Source organism: Pygoscelis adeliae, unplaced genomic scaffold, assembly GCF_000699105.1.
Source record: "Pygoscelis adeliae isolate BGI_AS28 unplaced genomic scaffold, ASM69910v1 Scaffold49, whole genome shotgun sequence".
Lineage (NCBI taxonomy): Eukaryota > Metazoa > Chordata > Aves > Sphenisciformes > Spheniscidae > Pygoscelis > Pygoscelis adeliae.
The window spans coordinates 1069591-1084545 of NW_008825545.1; the positions used below are offsets into that span (position 1 = coordinate 1069591).

The 14955-nt window shown below is 36.1% G+C and overlaps 1 protein-coding gene across 1 annotated transcript in view; it reads left to right on the plus strand.

The window, feature by feature from the left end:
* The window catches only part of GRM8 (glutamate receptor, metabotropic 8), a gene marked incomplete at its 3' end in the record, with an annotated part of 325095 nt that overhangs the window by 232496 nt on the left and 77644 nt on the right, over window positions 1-14955 (plus strand). The window contains exon 6 of the mRNA XM_009332028.1: window positions 903-1103. Within this exon, the coding sequence (XP_009330303.1) occupies window positions 903-1103 (201 nt within the window). The remainder of the gene's footprint in view (window positions 1-902; window positions 1104-14955) is intronic.

A 14955-nucleotide genomic window follows, 5' to 3' on the forward strand; every position in this document is an offset into this window, starting at 1 on the left:
TTTGAGATCTGCAGAGCCCTCTTTCCCCTTGTAAATGAAGATTTTGAGCCTTTGAAACCAGTGGCTGAATTCCTATATAGGACATGGGATTTCGTGTTGGTTGTCTACTTAAAATATAATTTTCCTGAACTTTATTTTTTAACTTTTCCACTTAGTACTATCACCTATGAATGTAAAAGATTCTTTGGATTTGGACATAGATGATTAATGTGGGCAATTCCCACAGAATCAAAATTTCATAATGTATTGAGTTGCTCTGTATTCCCTCTGAAGGAAGAATGTCCCTGTAGGAAATAGCAGACAGTACACGGTTCTCAATGTGAAGCATAATTCACTAGTAAATACAGGAAAAAAGTCTCAGAATAAGCACTTTTCAATATGGAGACAGATGGCCACATCACTTGGCAAGCATTCAGCTTTTTTTCCTGACATGTTTAAATAATGTTTATCAAACAACAGACAAGGATAAAAATCAAGGTAGCCTTAAATTTATCTAAAACAAAATGGCAGGCTGCTGTAGAAGTGTCCTATAAATAACAATAAACAGCTGTTGAATGAAAGTCAATAAGGTGGCAAGAAAGCTTTTCTACTGGATTGTAGAAATATATATATCTATATTTCTTTTTCTTGTAACGAAATGTTCTGTCCTCTTTCCCAGCCCAGAACTCAACATACTGTTTATATACCTGGCACAGTGTACAATGATTAGAGGCAAAACCAGATGGCCATATTTTTCCTTGTCTTGTTTATTTAGGTGACGGATAGATGAGTCCTAACTTTACCTATCAATCTGACTGTAATTATTTATGTTCTACTGTGAATTTTTGCACGTAAATACTCATGCATGTACACACACACACATACAAATAGAAGTAAACTGACTCTTTCTCTTTCTTCCTTAGGCTTAGAAAGAATCGCAAGAGATTCAGCCTATGAGCAAGAAGGAAAAGTTCAGTTTGTAATTGATGCAGTATATTCCATGGCCTATGCACTACACAACATGCATAAAGATCTCTGTCCTGGATATATTGGTCTATGTGCAAGGATGAGCGCAATTGATGGTAAAGAACTACTTAGCTATATCCGGGCAGTAAACTTTAACGGTAAGTTACACGTACTCTTTTTTTCCTCCCTTTTTCTTCTTTAATGTTTCAGAAGTGACAGGATGTGTTTCCTTCTTTATATAGGATGCTTTAAGGCACAGTGGAAAACAGGATTAGAAGCAGTTCTCATTTAGTCAGAACTGTGAGTTTTTCCACCTGCTTTGAAACCCCAAGTGTATTTTTCATCTTAACATTAAGCTGCTCCCAAAAAAGACAGATGTTAAAAATAAGAATCTGTCGATCAAAATATTCTGGTGAAAAGCTACTATTCTAGAAACAAGTTGAGGACTCATGCAGTCCTATTGACAGATTAAAATCCTTTGACAGAGGTTGCTTATGTGTTTGCAAGAGAATGAATTGAAAAAAATACCCTTTTGAAAATTGCCGCCTTCTGAAATTACTGTTAACAATTTCCTTACAAAAGAGAACAGTTAGGAGTTTGCTTTCAATTTGCATATTTAAATCTCAATTAAAACACTCACTAGCAGTTCCAGCTTCTTTTCCATTTCATTGTTTTTGACTCAGTGATTTAGTGAGCTTTAACACAGCTACAATTTATATATTTAAAAAACACTACATAATATTCTGTGCAGCTGGGATCTGCCTGCTGGGGAAATATAGTTACAGATGCTTATGCTGTTAACAGTAGAGGCCAATAAAGAACAGGATTAATTTATGAATATGTAACTGAAAAGGGTAGAACATACTTGATGGTGAAATAAAGCTGCTGAAAACTTACATTATTTCATTAAAGTCATAATTATTGTAGACTATATTTACCATTATTTTATAAAGAAATGGAACAATATTCTTTGCTGTGTTTTGGTTGTTTTTTTCCCTACTTGGTGGTAATTCACGTACTAGACATGCCTTCTAACTATGCAGAGAGAAGCACTGTCTATTACAATTTATTCCAATGACCTCAGCTGCCAGCCTTTTTGAAAAAAGCACAAGGTCATTTTGAATTTAGATTCTGAGTGGAAGCTTTTTTTGCTTTACGTACTATACCAGACCATTTGGTTGATATGAATGTTGGCTGTAGTTCACAGTTTTTTCCTCTTCTAAAACTTTTCTCTTCCTATGCAATTTTCATGAAAAGGGAATCCCTGTCTCCAGGAATATAAAAATAGAGGGAGTTTAAATGATTCTTTAGTGATTTTAAAGAAAACTTGGAGCAAAATATGTTGCTGGCAAATGGGAAATGTTGTTATGATGACAAATGTAGGCAACATATTATAAGGTTTGCAGTGATAATTATCTGCATTTCTAGTAGATATTCTTCTGGGTCTGTGTTGTTAACGCACAAAGAAAGTGATCTATTTTCATTTGGTGAGCATGAAAGTTTAGCATAAAAAGATAAGCCGTACATTTTCTATGAAACCTTTCTCTCCCTAGATTGTTGTATTTCATCAATATTTGTCATGATTTCTCTGGCTGACTCTAAGTATTGCAACAAGGGGAGATGAAAGAGTAGGATAAAGCATTCTGGACACTAATGAAAAAGTATCTGGTTTTGAACTAGTGATTTACTGAAAGAGAGGAAAAAGGAAAAAAAAAAGAAACATATCTCTGAGGTTAACTTTCTGTCCCATGGGATACGGTAACTGTTCCCTGTACTAGGCTAGTCCAGATTATGTACTGGTGTACCAATTTTTTGGGTGTGTTATATGCCCAAATATTTCCTTTTTTTTGGTCATGTGTTGGGAGGCATAAGCCAAGGACAGTCTTTAACCCTTTGCCTTTTCCTATTAATCTCAAATTCCTGTTCCTCAGGACAGCACTGCTGTTGTGTCTGACTTGGTTTACAGAGGTGAATATTTACATAGATTGCTAGACCTCTTGTGCTGGGAGCTGACAGCAGTGCTGTGTGTGGATTTTGATGTGCATCCTGGCTTTCACAGCCATTCAAGGTAGCATTTTTCTATCCTAATAATCACAGGATCACAGCATTGCTGAAGTTGGCAGGGACCTCTGGAGCTCACCTACTCCAACTCCTGCTCAGATCAGGATCAGCCAAATCAGGTTACTTAGGACCATGTCCAGTCAGGTTTTAAATATATACAAAGATGGAAAATCTTCCAAAATCCTCTCTTAGCAGTCAGTTCCAATATTTGGTCATCTTCACAGTAAAAAAAGTTTTTTTATGCTTAGTCAACTTTTCCTGTGTTTTAGAATCGAACCTCTGCTCTTCAAGATGATAATAATTTCTAATATCAAGGAGTAACTGGCATTTTTGAGACAGGCAGTTTTTATTTTTATTCAATATCAGTTTCCCCACATGATTCTACCCTTATGTGTATTAAACCAACTTCTCACCTCTCTTAATTCAGTATATCCCTCTTAACCAAGGTAGTAATGAGTGGGTGCAAGTCCAATTAATATGCCGTCACATTCAACTTACTAGGTTTCACCTCACAAAGTATGACCTGTATTACGAAGGACACCCGTCTGCCTTATGGAGGGTGTTTGCAAGGGGAAGAAAACATACGTATTTCTGTTTATTGGAGTAACTGTTTTGCTTTTGATTTCACGTAATTACTTTGAAATGTGTTTATTTTTGTTTAGCCTGTTTATTTTTATTTACAAATGATGTAGAAGATTTGTTCCCCTGAAGGATTCATCTGTGTAATATTCCATGACACCTTCATGACTGAAGGGTGATCATAACTACCAGAGCACAGTGTACTGATGTAATTGATACGACATTTGTTTCTGCTTAGATATTCTTCTACCAGTTGTATGCTAAATGCAGAAAATCTCACAGTTCAGCATGATTTTAAAGGGGATAGAACTTCTTCATTTGTAATAGGAACAAAAAAATTTATTTGTACATAAGATTTGAGTTACTGCTGAGTGTAGTCTCCTGTTTTACTATTGCCTGTGTTTTTCTTAGGACAGCTAGCAAAGTATGGTGTCTAAAAACAATTGTTTTTCATTTATAATGGGAAGTTTAATAATTAATTTAATTTCATAGGAAATCTCTAACATGTAACTGGTACAGCCTATTGCTGTGTACATCAAAAGAGTTTTTAAACAACAGGAAAATATAAAACCAGTGTGCTGAGATGCAGCATATTTAGTTCCCTGTGTTCTTGGAGGTCACTGCTAGTAGGCTGTAACCATCCCTTTCTGGTTATTTGATCAGAATACTTAGAGCTTTCGGAAGTTTCATGCTCCTACTTATCTTTGTTTTTCCCAGGCAAAAAGTGAATGTTGTCACTTTATGGTTCTTATTTTAATAAATGTATCACATTTGAAAGATTTTCCCTACTGGTTTTTGTATCCAAACAAAATGAGATATTTAAGTGACACCGGTGTTTCATATTTAAAGTAATGTAAAGCTAATAGTTTTTCTGTTAATTAGGTTTATAAATGGTGATATGTGCAATAGTGTAATTGTGGCATGATTCAGTATGTTCTCCCATCACATTGCTCTAGTGTTCTCACTCTAACTTCATTATTCTGTCTACAAAATAAGCAGATGTTTTCTAAGAGTTTTTACCCTGGCATGTGCTGAGTGTTTTATGAGAAGTGCTGAATTCAACGTAAGTGCTCATCATTTAACAGAAACAGGACTTGAACATGCATTTGTGGTGGATGGTTGTGTTTCAAAGGTGGTTTTGTTTTGGTTTGGTTTTGTTTTTAAAAAAAAGGTTTATCTTTGTACTTCCGGACAAAGCAAAAAAAAAAAAAAAAAGGATGACAACACAGACAGAGTGCTCTTTCTTGGGTGGGAATAAAACACAAAGTGATAAGACTGATCAGTGGTCCCCTCCCCAGCTGTCCCACTACAAAAGTGAAGATCAAAATTTATAGTTAAATTCCAATGATAAAGATCATTGCTTATATTGTACATAAAACACTTTATATAGAAGAAAGTTCACTCTTTATATATATATATATTTATAGCTAGTATAGGGTAGCAGTTTTTTGCCTACCTTTAGTCATATATTTGTATTTATATTTATATTAACACAGTGTAGTAGTTCCAGGGATAAATATCGAGAAAACATCACACACTATAACACAATATATTTACAGATATTATAATATAAGTCTTTCACTTAATCTTAAAGGTAAGGGCAGAACTTGGCCTATACTCTCACACATGCAAACGGACATCTTATTTGCTTATCCAGGTGAACAGGGATACTTGCTACTTTGACATCTTTTTAGGCGAGCAGGAATAAGCGAGACGGGAGCAGAGAATAGGTGGAAGCACTGTCTCCCCCCTGCCGTCAATGCTTAGATAAATATCTGCTTCTGCCAGAGTTCACTGCAACATCACTTCCCCCTCCTGGTGAAGAGGAGACTCAGGAAATAAATTCTGAGCCTGACTGCAACCTTTTCTCTGGTCTTCTCTGGGACAAAGTAAAGCAACTATGTTGCTTGCTGGGATTTTGTGACAAGTCTACAATAATACTGGAACAGGTTGCCTGGAAAAGTTGTGGAGTCTCCATCCTTGGAGATATTCAAAACCTGGCTGGACATGGGCAACCTGCTCTAGCTGAGCCTGCTCTAAGCAGAGGGATTGGACGAGGAGATCTCCAGAGGTCCCTTCCCACCTGAGCCATGCTGTGATTCTGTAGCCCTAGCTGGACTTGAAAGAAAGAAAAGCATATCACTTACATTTGCTTTACAATATTAAATGAACATATGTTACCTTTACGCTATTCTTCTGAAACTAATTTCATAGAATAAGTGGACTAGTAAGCCTTGTTGTTATTTGGTTTTTAGATATGTTAATTAAATGCCTTTGGGAAAAGATTAATTTTGGCTACACACACACACAGACACACGCACATGCAACATCAGCCCCATTTAAAAAGCAAACATGCAAAATTTCAGCCTGAAATGGCAGAATGATACCAGGGAATGAGAACATATGAACAGAAACTAGCAGGCAAACTCAAAATAAGTTGTCAACACTTGTAAACTAAAAATTAATGATCATTCTACATTGTAATATTTTTTTCTGACAAAGCAGTATCTATAGAGGATAGTTTTTAAAAAAAAGAAGAATGGGTTTTCTCATGAAGAATTTTGGTCCCTCAATAGAGTCATTATTGTGGAATCAGCCATTTACAAAATTCATCTTCTCCTTCTATCTTTTGAACTTGCTAAGACATCAATCTGTGCAAAACTCTTTTGACTTAATATTCAGCTCAGACTGTTTTAAATGTTTTCTTGAAGAAAGCTGACACCTCTCTATTCTTTCACTGAGTACAAAATTTGCATTCTCAAATCATTATTTATCATTAAAACAGAAGCTTTAAAATGGTGCCGTTTGAGGCTGATAAGTTTTGACATTTTTTAAAGCATTAAGCACAATAGAACTAAATGTCCCACTTAAAATGTACTGGAGCTATACTCCTAACTTAGATTTTTAAAAATCCAACTCTCAAATCTACAGCTACCAATAGAGAAAAAGACCTTTTTGAAATAGTTGAAGTTGGGCACATCTGTGATTTTTAAAGTTATGAGTTCTTATTGTCAGTTCATAATTTAAGGGTTTGTACTGTCAGAAACCCTTAGCATCATACGATGCCACTGGTACCATATTCTGATAGGGTTAAAAACTATCTAAGTATAATGGGAGATAATAGCAGATGAGCAGATAGGGACAAACAAGATTAACAATGAGTTGGGAAGGGCTGAACTCTGCTGACCTTGCTAGGATTCACTGCGGTAGCAACTCTAGTTTCACTAATCTGTACTCTGCTGAAGAAATAAAGATACTGCTTTCAGCTGCAGAATTAGGAGTGGAAGGGGGAATGTCTGCTGCAGTTTTACTAAGATCTCTGATGTTTGTTCTGTCATAAATTAATCACATGACATAATTCCATGTAATTTTTTTGAAAATCTTGGTGGTACAGAGGAATGTTTGAAAACATGGCTAAAGCTTAAACTAACATAGACCTGAACTCATAAAATCCCAGAATTCAAAATAGTTCATTCTTTTCATGTACTTTTGTCATGGTTTCAGAGATGTCTAATTTGGTTTATGAATGCACTGGGGCTATGGCAGACCATTTGTAATAAAGAATCCTGATGTCCAGTTTCCCGTACCTTTATGCTAAATTAAGGAAGGAGATGTTGTAACCTCTGTTAATTTATTATTGGGGATGCGCAGGGGATGATTTCAAATAAGTTCTGCTTTGGCATGCTAATTATTTTAATGGAATTAATCCAGGTGGCTATACAAGAAACTAAAATTGCACAGTGGTCTGAATCACTCTTAATGGGTTCAAGTAATCTATGGTTATAACGTAAGCATGCGCAGCAAGCAAAGCTTGGAGCAGCTGTGATTCTTAGGTACCTCACAAATCCATGTGATTAAAATCAGAGATTATGAAAATGCTGGGTGTGAAATTAGAAGGTAGAACCTAAAAGTAAGTGCGATTTATAGCTGTGCTTTTGCTTAGGTACTGATCTTAAGTACAGATTAATTGAGCAGTGTATATGCTCCACAAAGAAAACTCATGATGTAGAATGTGACTGAGGTCAATTCTTTGTTTTGAGGAACAAGGTCTAATTCATAAGGTATTTTAATAACTAATATGTAAAGGAAGGTGATAAAGGATTTACCCTCATTACCCATGAAAATGGATTTGCTTCTCCTGATAGGTGAGGATATTCAGATATATTAGAATACAGTTTTCTAATATGATCAAGTGAAAAACTCAAGCAATAGTGAGGAGTAGTACAACCTAACCCTTGCCATTCTGAGTGAGAAGGTATCTGAGTGCAAAGAAACTGGATCCATAATGCATGTATTTTTTTACCTTTTAGTCAGTGTAAGAAACACCACAGCTGCAGTTCTGTAGCGTTATTAAGCCCTTCAGATATCCTTATCTACCTTTCTAACAGGAAGAAGGTGTGCCCCATGTTTTGAGGAAAAAAGTACCTTGACAAGCTTCCTAACTTAAATGTTTAAATTTAAAATCTCCTTTTAAATCTATCAAATCAAGTAAGAATGTTTGTACAAGTTATTAATTTTTCCATATGTCGATTTATGACCCGTTTGGTAAGATGGCAGTTCTGTAAGCCAGCAGGACAGTCATGAGGGGAAATGCATTGTTTTCAGTACCTCTGTAACAGAATAATATGAGCCTTTTTCATTTTCCTACAACAACTTTTACTTACAAAATGAAATAGACACATTAGAGAGGATATTAAGGGAAAAAAAGCAACAAGGATTTTATTAAGGGTATTTGGTAGTATAAATAAGCCGCATTTATAGTTCATTCATGTAAAAAGTGATCTAACTGGTAATGGCTGATAACTGACAAACAAAAAATAGAGCAATTCTTCAGGGAGGTCACTGTCAGTGAAATTATCTTGACAAATCTTAGATTCTTGTATAAGGAGGAAAATAACCATTTCTCTGTGTTAAAGGGAATGACAGTGAAATCAGGTAGACTTAATGCTGTAGGGCAGCAATTACAGTGAGGAGAGAATAAATTTATAATTAACAGACATTGCCAACATCATCAAACAACACTATTTAGTTTTTCTACTCTAGGGAGATGTATTCAACAGTAATCAACCAAGTTCAGATCTATAGTCAAAGCAGTACTGGATTCAAGAGCAAGTTAGACATGTTAGACCTTGCTACCAGATGTGATCTTAAGCAAAAACAGGGAGAATCCGAGCAAACTAAACAAGACATCCAAGAGAAAAATGACAGGATTCAGTTCAGCCCTCGCAGGCAAATAGGTTTCCCTCAGTTTCAGTAGCTGGTGAAGTTTGAAGTAAGTGTCTAGTTCTCCATATAGCTGATAGGAAAGGCTGATACCTCTAAAGGCTACCAGAGAGCGAGCCTGTCCATTAGCATTTAGGCACCATAGCAACTCATCTACTTCTGTATGTTTTTCTCCAAGCAGCTGTGAGTCAGAGAGATTTTCTCAAAGGCTGGTTAAAGTATTTCTAATAGTATGAAATATTAAATATGTGGAAGATATAGTTTATCTCAGAAGCTTCTCTAATTTACTCCAACAGAGGAAGCATTTGCTGTTATTCCTGAGGATTAAGGTATCCAATCATTTTGGCCACACAGCAGGTTATGTTTTATGCTGAACAGATTGGACCCAAAATGTTGCTCCCTGTAGTCTTAGCCGAATCTCTCCCTTGTAAGCCTGAAATAAAATGGATTTGATGCACAAATTCCTGAGGTGTTCTATTTTAAATAAAGAAACTGTTTCTCTCAATTGTCCTGTTATCTCTATCATCAAAATTGAACATTTGATAATTAAAGGTAAAATAATTTGCAGTAAAGGTTTTAGTTGCAATTCTGTGGATTCTGTACATAACACACTTCCAAAGTGATGATGCATTAGTGAGGCTTCCATATTAACATTTTTCAATTTGTGCCAATTTCTTTAGGTTATTAACTTTTATAATTACATTAGCATTTAATAAAAAAAAATAGTTTGGAATATAGGAAAAACAGAATAGTCTTTATTATTAGTTACACTTGGAAGCTTAAACTCTTTTAAGCCACGCCATAAGAGCCTACACGGTCAGATGGACTTGAAAATGGTGCTTCTCTCTATTACTTACAGCTCTATTAACAAATTATTAGTGTGACTGGTACTCTATTTGAATACAGTTTTATTTGCTGGTGGTTGAGCTATTTATGTAAAGGTAAGATTATTAGAGGATACTCAGCTACATTTCAGAATATGAAAATTTGGATGTGTTTTTAACTACTGTATCAAAATTTACACACCAATCATAGCTTCCTCCTTAGACCCACCAATTACAGTGCGTGAGGTTTATTATCCAGTATGATTAACTTTGATGCTGACTTGCCTAAATTTTAGGAGTTCAGCTGAAGGGTAAAAGGGTGTGGTACAACCTTTCTATGTTAAGTCAAAGGGAAGAGTTTTATGACTCTGAACAGTTCCAGAAGGGAATTAGAAATATATAATACAGCAGTGCTAACTCTGCTTTGAGATGAAGATGGTAGAAACACTGGAGCTTGGTCCTTCCCCCAAACTTTTCATATTAGTTTGGGATTCGGATGTTCACTAAAGAAATAAAGTAATTGACTCCTAAGCCTTTAACCTAAAGGAGACTGAAGCCATGTCGCAGAAGCATGCCTTAAACAAGTATAGGACATGTCTGGGGGGATATTCTTTAGTCTGGTTGCATTTGGGTCACTGTGCAGCTAAGAATGCAAGACTTCCTAGAAGTCCTATCCAAATGGACTCTCAATATCCTATCTTAGTAGCACTAAGTGGTTATTAGTTTACATAAAGTCATAGTTTCTATTGTATTTTTATTCTAGTGAAAGCAGAATCGAAGCAGCTATAAATGTATGACTCCATATTTCTACCCAGCCAGCACTGAAACAAGAAATCTTAGTGCAGTACAGGATAAATTTTTGCCTTTGTTGGAGATTTTTTCGTTGTGCACTATACACAAAGAACGACCTATCATCAACATCTGGATTATTTTTCGTTTTCATTCAGATGAATATTTTATGTTTTATAAAAGATGAATTACAAGGTACCCTTTGGGATTAAAGCAATATATCTGTATTATCTCCAAAGGGTTAGAGAAGCTTGTGTAATATTTAAACATTATTTTTTGCTAATAAACATTTTTTATCATTGTCCAATAAGAAAACAAAACAAGCTAAACCAAAACCAACCAACTTTGGTTAGAGAAAGAAACTATCAACATATTACCATAGTTTTAATATAAAGGAGAAAATTTAGGTTTAGGCCAAACTAAAGAGTTTTCATGTAAAATGATAGTTGATTATTCCATCAATCACTTTTATTTTCTTTCAATGAGCAATGAAAATTTAGATGTTATGCTATCATGAACTGAATATCTTCCAAGTTTCTTATAACATCCTTGCAATGTGTGAAATACAGCTTGATTAGGTAGCACCCTGATCAAAAGAACTTTCACAGAAATGGGAGTGACTAGTTAAGTCCATTCTTGCAAAAACCCCAAATTTTGCAGTTTTTCAAGCAATAGTTTTTCTATGTCTCTGTTCCTACAGTACTTTTTTGCATTTGCAATTCTAGGTCTATGCTATCTACATATCTCCTTGTAACTTTTCCCACATGTTTTAACTTAAGACAAATAGGGATTCAAAATTGCTAAAGAGATTTGTAATTAGAATTTATCAATATAACCAGCAATAAAGAAGTAGAAATTCTGATCTATTCAGGTGTTTAATTAATTAAGGAAAAAAGGTTCTTAAAAAGATGATTGCAATAGATCTTTCATCTTTAACTAGTGATCTTGTCCTAAAAGTACAATAACATGCCAATATCACAGCAGATAGATAGAAATTGGTATTGATTATTACTGTCCAGATGTTACCAGTGCCTGGAAGCATTAAAAACCACTGAGTCAACCTGAATGCTCTGAGATTATGAGTATTCAACTACTTTGTTAAATTAGCTCACCCTTTTTATTTCACATTCTGAAATGGAACAATGTCATTCAGTTGGCTGAAATAATTCTTGAAAAATAGGTAATAAATATTACCTGTTCATTACTTAATTGAGAAAGGAAAATCCATCAGCTAACCAGGAAAATGCAGAAATATTATGTTTACCAACACTAGGTTTATAAAGTTCCAACTGTAGTGTCGTCAATAGAAAATTTACTGTTTATTTTTGTGGGTGTTAATCAACCATACTGGAAACCAACTGTAAAATAGTAGACACCCTAACAATTGTAAAGAACTGCTAAAAAAGTAAGTTAAAGCAAAATCAAGGTCAGTTGGCAAGCAAACAGATAGCAAAAACATTTGCAATTACAATTACTTATTTTTATTATGAGTATCATCTAGTCACTTAGATGTGGCTTCAAGGTTAGGTGTTGTGCTTGCTTTGCACAGGAAGACAGTTCCTAAGAGTTTGGAAAGCATCATAGTAACATAGCTGTTACCTGACCTGTCTGGGGAAATCAGAACATCCTGCGTTTAAAGACATGCTCTCTGTCACATATGTTTATCTGCAGGAGTAGAAGAACAACACAGTAAGAGACAGTCCTTGACATTCACTAAATGAATATTCCCCTGGGAGCTGTATGTTTTTCAGTGGAACGGTGAGGGAGTTTGTGTTTGCCTGTGGCAGGCAAAGGTGGAGTTTGAATAGACTCGGTGGAAAGGAAGCAGCCATATATCACCCACACACTGTATCCTGCTGCCTCCTTAGTATTTATTTTCTTTAAAGGTTTGCCATACATATACTCATCAAACTCTTTAAAATAATAAGAAATCCACAATTCTGTATGTTACATCTTATGGAGACTTCAATAGCAGATTGCTTTCCTTTGACTGTAAGGCTAAGCAAACAGATATAATCGTGGAAGACACATTATTGCTCACTCTGAGCTCCAGCTGGATCAATGTTTGATTTTTCTGTTTGGCCCTGCAGCCACTCTAGGACTACCATGGCTTTGCTCCAATATAGTTTGATCCTGAGTTGACAGACAAAAATGTATTGGCACTGTTCCCATGCCACACATAATCATATTTTATAAATATATCCCTAGGTAACATTAAGTCACAACTCATAATATGGCCATTTATGGTAGCTGTGTCCCACTTTTTGGAGGTAATTATTATGCATTTTAGTGGAAAGTGAAAATGATGTATGGAACCTCAAGTCATCATCTGTGTGCAGGATATGCAGCTACAGGGCAGTCAGACTCCTCAGCACATGCCAGACTGTGCAAACTTGGAAGGCTTATTTAGTGCAGTGTCTGTCATGGTTCTTCCAAGTTCCTACCCAGAGATCTGAAGAGAAAGCCTTCGGATATTAGAGTCTACTGCTTATCATGTTGGAGAAAAACAACTAAAAAGGTGCTTGGAAATTACCCTTATATTGACATACAGCCACCGTGGGAAGGTTTCTGCTAAGCCAGCTGGCATTTAAAGGTTCCAGCTCTTGATAGTTACAAATTGTTGTATTGATCCTCCCTTATGCATGGACTAACTGCGGCTCAAACACTTGTAACTTTTTCTGTGTTTTGCACATTCACTGTTTCTCACCAGCAAGGGGTATTGTTCATGCACAAAGTGCTTAGGCAAGATTTCTTGCTTACCTGAGCATAAAACGCACATGGTTTTGTTCTTATTGTAGTAAGCGGGTTCTCCTGAGCCTTGTATAGTGAATCAGAAAATTCTGAGGAATGTGCAAAATAAAAAGAAAGTAATCTTCAAGCAGATGTTCCCAAACCTAAGAAAGTTGTTCATTTTTTAGTTCCACTTACAGCTGAATGTTGAGGTTCTTCCCTATTTCAGCCAATTTGACCTAGACCTAATTTGACCTTTTGAAGATTTCTCATGTTTCTGTGTTGTTTGTCTGACGCCCGGTGACTCTGGGTTACTGCATTATTAAGACAAAAAGTACTTACAAATTTTTTTTTTTTTCCTTCTTGTTTCTTTATTTAAGTAGTCCTGGGACAGCACTTTAGCTTTTCAAGGCATTTTTAGACAATGTAGATATTTTTTAGCCAGTAAGTTTCATAAGTCCACAAGTGCTGGGAACTGAATTTTCAGGTCTGCTAAAGTTCAATGTCGCAACATGTGAAGGGTCAGAGCAAAGATATATGCCTTCTGCCAGCTATCCTGTAGCAGGCATACCCATCTGCAATATGCACCTACAATCTTTGTTATTTAGGGATTCAAGTTCTTAATGCTTTTACCAATTTGCACAACAAAAGTGAAGGCATATGTGTGAATGTGTTTTAACTACAGTGTTTTAATGTATTATTGCATGGTATGTAGCAGACATAACTGGCTGTTATCTTAGTCCACCAAATTTTTGAATTAAAGGCATGAATCATTCTCTTTAAATAAAGACTCTGAACCTGTGTTTAGAGGTGATTTAAGCTAACTTATTTTGGTTTGAGTAGCAGGAACTTGCCCCTCCTATGGAGATGAGAGGTTGTAGCTGCTGAAAAGGAATAAGGTGAAGAGGGGGAGAGAAAGAAGGTAGCAAATGGCAGCTGAGAAATTCACCTTCTATTTGAGTCCTCCAAATACACGAGGAGATTTTTGTGTCTTCTATATTCATGTATAATCAGATTAAAGATTTCCTACAAAGATAAGCTGATAATAGACATTGACTGTACTTGCCAAACAGTGAATAACAAACACCAGTGTCACTTGAGAAGTTCAGACTGTTTTTTCCATGTATGGAGGAGGTGGCAATTTGTTTTTACAGAAGTGGCCCACTAACGCCTATAAACGCATACCATGTGAGCTCCACAGCCAAGGTCTAATATCTACCCGAGTGCACGCCATGTTATGTGAATAGAAGTCTATGAGTCTGTGCAGCCAAGAGGTTATTATGCACTCCTAATAAAGTGTATTGAAGTCAGATTTTCCAGCATCAAACACTTAAAAAACATTTTCATAATGTATGGGGGTGTTTTCAGTAGTTCATGGAATAGAATCATAGAATCATAGAATCATAGAATCATAGAATCATTAAGGTTGGAAAAGACCTCTAAGATCATCGAGTCCAACCCTCAACCCAACACCACCATGCCCACTAAACCATGTCCCTAAGCACCTCATCTACACGTCTTTTAAATACTTCCAGGGATGGTGACTCAACCACTTCCCTGGGCAGCCTGGTCCAATGTTTCACCACTCTTTCAGTAAAGACATTTTTGCACGTGTCCAATCTAAACCTTCCCTGGTGCAACTTGAGGCCATTTCCTCTTGTCCTATCACTTGTTACTGGGGAGGAGAGACCAACACCCACCTCGCTACAACCTCCTTTCAGGTAGTTGTAGAGAGCGACGAGGTCTCCCCTCAGCCTCCTTTTCTCCAGGCTAAACAACCCCAGTTCCCTCAGCCGCTCCTCAT